The following is an 8626-nucleotide window of genomic DNA, read 5'->3' as shown; positions in this document are numbered from 1 at the left end:
TAAACAATAGCTTTCAAATGGTTCTCAATTGGGTTGTTACCCCCACAAAACATTAAGTAGCACCTCCCCAGAGAAGAGGGGAAGGTGTGACCAGAGGAAAGCAAGGAAATGCCCAGACACTGAGGGAATTTTTTGTATAGTTTTGATCCAAACGGGTAAACTGTCACAGTTCACTCATCAAATCCTTTAATTCAAATTTTACATCGTGAATTCATAGACTCTTCAAAGTACAGAAATTTTAAATGCATCGTTAGAATAAAACACTCATGGACTAGAATCTTTAAGATCTTTTGCTATGAAAATATTAGGATCTTGGGGTTTCTAATTGTGGGATGCTAACTCTTGGTCTGTTAGGTCACAGTAAAGTGTGAGAAAGAGGAATTGGGATTTTAGAATAATGGGTCCACTGACAAGAAACCCGAGGATGAAGAAATCATGACACTTGAAGGTTTCTAACTTTAGCCATTGGAGCTTAACGTACAGAATCATAAACTCATGTAACCAAATAAAAGTCATGACCGACCAAAGTCAATGGTCATGAATATTACAAGAATTATTAGAATTAGATTCTTTGAGTTAAAGAATAGTGGATCCAGTACTAGCATTTCAGGTGTAAGGAAGAAGAAAGTTGTGGATTAAGAGGAGCTAAATTTTCCAATTAGACATTCCTAGACAGAAATTCAATTAAGTAATATATACCACCTTAGAGCTGCAAAAATATCTAAAATCTCAAGAAGTGGTATCAGATTTCCAGGCACAAAAATCTTAGTCCCAGGATCTTAAAATATGAGGAATACGCTTTTATACTTTGACCAGAAGCTTAAAATCACAAGAATATTGTTACAAAGACTTTAGACTTCTGGTCATGAAACCTTAGAATTACAGAATGTGGCTTCTTTGATTTATGGAATTACATTACGATAGTGACCCAAAATGTAAAGTTTGGAAATCTTATTCTAGAATCTTGGGACCACAAAATCAAGTATTGTAAGATTGATATGATGTAATCCAGTTAATATAAAATAAAAACATTTTAACAGGTTTTATTTTCCCTTTGTAAATTAAAGGGAAATTTACAAAGTAGATTAAACCTGGATTTCCGTGTCCGTGTTACTTTGGAAGAAGGAACCTGGGAGTTTTGCTGGGCGAGTGAAAAGCCTCACTCCAGTCGTTCTAGCGCCTATCCACAGCAAAAGGTCCTAATGCAAATAGTGCAATGGCTTCCACATCACGAGCTGGCGAAGCAAGGGTCTGGGTTCTCTGCCTCTTTCTTCCAAAGACTGTTACCCAATGCTTGGCGGGGCTGAGCCTGCTCCAGCTCTCCGCCACTAAAAGACTAAAACTCCCTCCCAAAGGCTGCGCTCCACCCTGCACCCACAGCCCCGCAGAAAGCTGCCTCCGGGCAAAAGCCTCTGGATTTGCCTCCAAAGCCCGGAGTCCTAAGGATGGAAGAGAACTCCGAGCTCTGCGCGTGCCCTCCCACCCTCTATTCACAGAGCAGAAAATTAAGGTCCCGCTTTCGAGGAAGGGACATCCCTAAAGTCTTTTTTTTTTTCCCCCCCGGAAAGACCAGGTAGCAAACCCTGGCCGGCGGGGCTGCCGCCGCAGGGAGTCTCAAGAGAAGCCTGAGGCTCGCCTTGGGGGCGGGAGGGGGTGTTAGCTGGAAACCAGACACCCGCAAAGCAAAAGGGTCCCAGCAGCCCGCCCCTTCCCGGGGAGGCGCGCCCACTCGGAGCACCCCGCCGCCATCACCCCTCGCAGCCCTCACTCTCCGCGGAGGAAGGGGCGGGCGGTTCCCGGTCCCCTGGGTCCTGGGAGTCCTTGGAGCCCTCTCTGACCACGAGAGGGCGGAAGCCCAGCCTTCATCCCTAAGCTGCGCGCACTCACCACCGCACCTACAGAGAGGGGTCTCGAGTCACCCTAAGACAGAAGATTGCAGGTCGAGGGCGGCCTTTCCCTTAGTATCCCCGTAACATCGGGCAATAGAAGGAATCTAGAGATGCAAACCCTCCGTACAGTGCGGGGTCCCTCGCCCCAAAGAAAGAGTGGCTGTCTGCAGGGCAGTCCGAACAGACACGGGTGTGAGGCTTCCCTCGCTGCAAAATCACCGCGGGGCTCTGGCAAGTCACCTCCCCTAACGGGTCTAGGAATTCTCCTCTGAACGACGAGGGACTGGACGGGGAATGGGCAAGCAAGTCTTGCCTGGGGTTTGTTTGCAAATCATTTTTTGAGTCACCTGGAAAGTCACCTTCCTGGTCCCCCACCCAACAAGAAGCGAGCGCCAGTCCTGGCCAGTTCTCACCCCCTGTGCACAAAAAGCAAAGCAGCCCCTTCCTTTCACCTGTGGGTCCCAGCGCTCTACAGAGGCTGGAAATGTCCGGGAGCGCTGAGCGCGGGCGCCGAGATCCCCAAAACAGTCCCTTGGCCTGAGTCTCCCCGTCGGCGGCGCGCAGAGGAGGCCGGCCGGCCGGGGATCGCCCAGCACCCTCCCCGCTCTGAGGTTCGGGGCTCCCGCCTCCACTACCGCGGCTCCTACCTGGAGAGGTGCCTCTGGGCGCAGGGGGCGGGCAGTCGGGGGGCGGGCGGGGAGCGGGCGCCGCCCTAAGCTTCCTGGCGCCTTTAAGGGGAAGAAGCCGGTGGAGGGAGGAGCCGTCCGAGGCTGTGCAGCGGGGAGAGCCTCTCCGGCGGGGTCGGCGGAGGCCAAGGCTGCGGAGAGAGAGTGGCCAGCCGGTCGCCCCGCCTGCCCCGCGCCAGGACCTCGAGGCCCGCGCCTCGCCTCCCCGCCCGCTTCGCATCCGCAGCCTAGAGACCCCATCAGAGCGCACACGCCCTTGCTGGTTGCCCGTCTGGCCTTCACGACCTCGACGGTTATCCTCTGATCAGCGGGAGCCCAGCCTTGGGGCAGGCGCCTCGGCCCCAGGACCGCTGCTGCCAGACCCGTTGACACTGCCTGTTGGCACCGGCGCCAAAGGACCGCTCAGCCCGCGACGGGGCCTCGTCCGGGTCCCAACGCCACTGCCGGCGCCTGGCCTCGAGCTACCGAACACGAGCAGCGCCGTCCGGGGGCGGGACACGCCGCCGCAGCTCCGTCCCCGCCGAGGCAGCCCGAGCGCCGCGGGAGCCGAGCCTGCAGCGCGCTCCCGCCGGGGAGGGCAGCCGTGCTCCGGAGCCCGCCCGGCCGCGAGGGCCGCGAGGACCTGGGGAGCTCTCCGAGGAGCCCCGCGTCCTTCCCCGGACCTGCGCGCCCGGCCTGCGGCTCTCGGACCCGGACCCGCCCCGACCCTCGACGGAAGCGCGCGGCGGGGACGCGACGGCTGCACCATGACAGCCGAGAGCGGGCCGCCGCCGCAGCCGCCGCCGCCGCCGCAGCCGGAGGCGCTGGCCGCCGTGAAGGAGGAGCGCGGTGAGGAGGGCGCCGGGGTCCCGGCGGCGGAGGCGGCGGGTCGCGGCGCGGGCGGGCGGCGGCGGAAGCGCCCCCTGCAGCGCGGGAAGCCGCCCTACAGCTACATCGCGCTCATCGCCATGGCCATCGCGCACGCGCCCGAGCGCCGCCTCACGCTCGGCGGCATCTACAAGTTCATCACCGAGCGCTTCCCCTTCTACCGCGACAACCCCAAGAAGTGGCAGAACAGCATCCGCCACAACCTCACGCTCAACGACTGCTTCCTCAAGATCCCGCGCGAGGCCGGCCGCCCGGGCAAGGGCAACTACTGGGCGCTCGACCCCAACGCCGAGGACATGTTCGAGAGCGGCAGCTTCCTGCGCCGCCGCAAGCGCTTCAAGCGCTCGGACCTGTCCACCTACCCGGCCTACATGCACGACGCCGCCGCCGCCGCCGCCGCTGCTGCCGCCGCCGCCGCCGCCGCCGCCATCTTCCCGGGCGCCGTGCCCGCCGCTCGCCCGCCGTACCCCGGCGCCGTCTATGCGGGCTATGCGCCGCCGTCGCTCGGCGCGCCGCCCCCGGTCTACTACCCGGCTGCGTCGCCGGGCCCGTGCCGCGTCTTCGGGCTGGTGCCCGAGCGGCCGCTCAGCCCCGAACTGGGCCCCGCGCCGCCGCCGCCGCCGTCGGGCCCCGCGGGCTCCTGCGCCTTCGCGGCGGCCAGCGCCGCCTCTGCCGCCGCCGCCACCGGCTACCAGCCCGCGGCGGGCTGCGCGGGCGCCCGGCCCGTCAACCCCGCCGCCTACGCGGCCGCCTACGCGGGCCCGGACGGCGCGTACCCGCAGGGGGCCAGCGGCTCCCTCTTCGCGGCGGCGGGCCGGCTGGCGGGGCCGGCCTCGCCCCCCGCGGGCGGCGGCGGCGTCGGCGGCGGCGTGGAGGCCGCCGTGGACTTCTACGGGCGCACGTCGCCCGGTCCGTTCGGGGCGCTGGGACCCTGCTACAACCCCGGCGGGCAGCTCGGAGGGGGCGGTGCAGGTGCCTACCACGCTCGCCCCATGGCCGCCTACCCTGGCGGGGTGGATCGTTTCGTGTCCGCCATGTGAGCCGAGCAGACGGTGGGAAAAATTCATAGATGCCCTGGCTGTTTACACAGAGTATCCCCAAGACTGAGGACAGGACCGGAGAGAGGGCCCAAGTGAGGGCTCCGGAGAAGAGGCGCGGACAGGAGAGTCAGCCTCCCTCGCGTACACACCGGGTTAGCCGTGTACATGGGAGGAGGACGCTGGGAGAGGCGGCTCAGCTCGCGGACTGGGACAAAGGACCCCCCCATCGGGTGACGCTCCCAAAGACATGCCTTTCACGGGGCGTAGTGTGTCCACACCAGACTCTAGGATCCGAATCACATGACTTCACTCTTCCCCGTGCGGCGGGGAAACACGGGCCTTTTTACACGGGTTCCGCCTCTTGTGCCTGAAAACTATGTTACTGCAATAAAAAGGCTCCAATAGCGCCTTACTTTTAAGGTGAGGAAGACAAGTTTGCAAAAAGAAGTAGTTTTGTTGTTTTCTTTTGTTTTGCAACTAGGGAAATCGCTCTGCTTTGCCTGGCCTGCCGCTGGTTTGCCCTGCCTTTGAGAATAGCAGCTATGGCGGAGTCTGGACTGTGCCTCAGCTCCACAGTGTGACCCAGTACCATCACCCACACCCCAGTCTCCCAGCTGTTACACAAGAGGGCTGCGGCATTCCCATGATCTTTAAGGGCCTAGCACCCGTGGATGCTGGCCTGTATGTTTGGCAGCATTCATGGGCCACCCAGGGCCTAAACTAGCCCTATTGCAGGGAATTAGAACAGAGCTCATGGCAAGCATCTAATCTAAAGTCTCTGGATTCGCTCCAGGCCGTCATTATATCTTAATTTCTTGAATCTTTTGAGCATGATGTGCTGATCATTTGGCAGCTGTTTCATCTGGGTCCTAAATGTAGTTTTCCAGTGAAGCAGGGAGAAATACATTTGTCCATGCTCCACTCTTCCTTTTCATCAAGCAGCCCTGGACCCAGTGGATGAACTCAAGTTCAAAGGGGTGACAAGGACTCAGGGGAGCCCATTAGTGACGCTTTCAGTTTATGGGGTTGGCTGTTCCCATCCCTGGCACCCTCTGCCACCCTCTCCCCATGCAAAAAGGAAAGTGAAAAATTAATTGAGGTGGTTGGTGAAGTAAACTTTAGAAAGAAACTAGATTTTTTTTTAAATTTTTGTTTTGTATCCGTTTGTTTTGAGAAGCAAGCTAACTAAAAGCAGAAATCCAACAACTTTCCCACCTTTCTCTTGAGAAATCTTGTAAGTTTCTATTCTGGAGTAAACATGCCCAGCGTTAAGTATTTCAGAGGCTCGGGTGCAGCTTTCAGATGAACTGTTTTAATGAAAATCTGCGCAAGTGAGTTCCGGCAAGAGAAACTCGGCCTCTTTCTGCGTAGTTAACTTGGAAGGGAAGGATGGTGGGTATGTGAAAAAGAAGACTGAAAACCACTGGTACTTATTTTTAATTTGGGGGATTTCGCTGTCCCGTTCACATGCATATGAATGTGATTCATTCCAGGCGGGTATTTCTAATTCAGTGTTGTCCAATAGAAATAGAATGCAAGCTACATGTGTAATTTAAGTTTTTCTAGTAGTCACAATAAAATAAAAAAACTGAGATTATCTAATAATATTTTGTATTTAAACCAATATATCCAAACTATCATTTTAACATATAAGCAATATAAATATTGTTGAGATGCTTTATTTTTTTTATACTAAGTTTCCAAAATCTGGAGTGTATTTAACAGCTTTAGCTCATCTAAATTTGGACTAGCCACATGCCCCGTGCTGGGTGGGAGTGTGTGGCTGCTGACTACTGCGCTGGACAGTACAGGTCTAGATGCTGGCCCTTCCTGACTTTGGTGGAGCTAAATGACCACCTGGAGGCCAAAGGTGGCAGGAGCACTGACCCTGCTGACCGTGAGTCTGGGTTCGAGTCCCAGCCTTTTGAACTTGGAAAATTCTAGGGGTTGGTCATCATCTCCATATGGACCTGTGCTGCTACACAATGGTATGAAATTCAAAGGTTCTCCATGAAGAGAGAGAGACCGGCTGGCTCTCCTAAGCAGAAGTCAGGACGCCTTGCCTACTTAGTTGGAAGCCCTGGAAATGGAGAGCCCTCCACCCAAGGGTTTTGTCCTTGGCTGCTAACAGCCCAGCAGGGGATTTGGGCTGGGAAAGGATGGTCTATGAGCCCTGTTAGTACAGGAGTGTACCCTTTCTCTGTGTTTTTTAAAATTACCAAGTCATTTGACAGCGCCAATAACCTTAAAACATTGTCCTAATCTGTGTGACCTCCTATCTCACAGAGTCCTTCTAAAGTTGAACAAGACACCAGAGGTGAAAAACTCTTTGTGAACAGTCAAGTACCAGGCACAGGAGGGAGGAAAGGCTTTAAAATAAAAAAGTGCCACCTTGCCGAGACTGGTTTGGCTCAATGGATAGAGCGTCGGCTTGGGGACTGAAGGGTCCCGGGTTCGATTCCGGTCAAGGGCATGTACCTTGGTTGCGGGCATATCCTCGGTGGGGGGTGTGCAAGAGGCAGCTGATAGATGACTCTCTCTCATCGATGTTTCTAGCTCTCTCTCTCTCTCCCTTCCTCTCTGTACAAAATCAATAAAATATTAAAAAAAAAAAAAGTGCCACCTTATCCCCAAGCCTTCTGGAGCATCATCGGGAAAGGAGAAAGATGGAGTGTCAAGTGCCCGCGCCTTCATCCCCCGCTAGGAACACAGTCCAAAGCCAGGGTCTGTGCCCAGAGAGGACGCGAGGAAGGGACTTGGTGTGAACAGTGGGCACCAGGAGAGACCCTCGAGGGTTGGGATCAAGGCTTTGACAAAGGTCAGACCTCCAACACCCAAAGTTTGAGTGCCACCGGGGGTGGCCTGGCTGAACAGAGCGAGCACCGGCTCCGCTTCCGCGGGGGTAGGGAGTTCGGGGAGACCCTCCGAGTAACTGTAGGCTCTTGGAAACATTTCACTGCAGCGTTTTGGAAATTCCAACTTCAAGAACCCCCCAAACCGTGGGACAGGACCTCCCGCTTCCCCATCTGGGGGCTCAGAGAGGGAGGTGCGTTTCTCTTAGTTTTTTGTTTTTCTTTTCTCTCTCTCTTTACTTTTCCTTCTTCCTGTGATGAAGCCAGAAAAATCGCTGGCCCCTCTCGGAGCCCCACGCCCCGGCGCTGTGTGCAGGCGCCCCCAGGCCCTGCGCAATTAGAGGCCTTCTCACCTAATTGCCCAAGGCTCATTAGAATTCGCCCCAGAGCTGTAATAACATTTATTCTCTTTCAAATTAACTTCGCTCGCAATTAAGCTCAGGAAACCGGCAACAAAAGCAGAATTTGGCCCGAGGTCGTTTACCCGAAAAACGGATTAGGGCGCCTTCTTCCTCAGTTTTAGGGAAAAGATTACAATTCCCACAGCAGAGGTGAGGGGAGCGTGAGCTGCTCAGGATGGCTGACGGCGAATCCTCCTCATCTCGGTGATTCGTGTGCCCAGAAGAGTAAGAGTAACTGTTGAAATGAATCCGTGCGATGAGAGCTGAACTAAACAGCCATGACGTGAAGCAGCGGCATGCAGTTCCAGTTTACTCAGCACATTCATACATCGCCGTATTTACTAAGAACCTTGTGAGAACTTTCTTTTACTAAAATTAAGTTTCTTTTTAATACAAAATTGGCACACATTCATTTATTTTTTGAAAGAAAGAAGAAATGTCAAAGGAACCCATAGCTCACTAGGAGAAAGCACAGTAAACACCCCAGAATTTTTTTTCTAGTTTTTGTTTTTCCTGGGTAGGAAGCCTGTGCCGGAACTTTGTCACTGAAATGCTAAGATCTTTTTTTTTTTTTTTTTTTTTTTTTTTTTTTTAGTAACTTTTTGATTTTTCAATCACGGTTGAAATGCTACGAGATCTTGAACAAGTTTCTTCCTGCACTGGGTAGGCCTCAAGTCCCCTTTCATTCTCTAACTCCTCTTTTCTTGGTCATTTGAATCCCAGATACAGTTCTCCAAGGGCCAGGAACAGGCTTGGAGAGAGACTTAGAGCTGAGGTGCGCCCTCCCTGCCACTTTACACAAGAGACCGAGACCCTGAGGCCGTGCAACTCTTAAGTGGAGGCCATAGGCCAGCTGCATGGACAGCCCCTGGGAACTAGACATGCTAGACA

The 8626-nt window shown here is 54.7% G+C and overlaps 1 protein-coding gene across 1 annotated transcript; it reads left to right on the top strand.

The window, feature by feature from the left end:
- Window positions 1–2345: 2345 nt before the first annotated feature.
- FOXE1 (forkhead box E1) lies at window positions 2346–5440 on the top strand. The gene has a single exon (XM_036433253.2). The coding sequence runs from the start codon at window positions 3322–3324 to the stop codon at window positions 4480–4482; it is 1161 nt and encodes a 386-aa protein (XP_036289146.1). The 5' UTR covers window positions 2346–3321; the 3' UTR covers window positions 4483–5440.
- The last annotated feature ends 3186 nt before the right edge of the window (window positions 5441–8626 follow it).

This window comes from Pipistrellus kuhlii, unplaced genomic scaffold (genome assembly GCF_014108245.1).
Source record: "Pipistrellus kuhlii isolate mPipKuh1 unplaced genomic scaffold, mPipKuh1.p scaffold_m20_p_12, whole genome shotgun sequence".
Classification (NCBI taxonomy): Eukaryota; Metazoa; Chordata; class Mammalia; order Chiroptera; family Vespertilionidae; genus Pipistrellus; species Pipistrellus kuhlii.
This window is presented reverse-complemented; position numbering and strand designations above follow the sequence as displayed.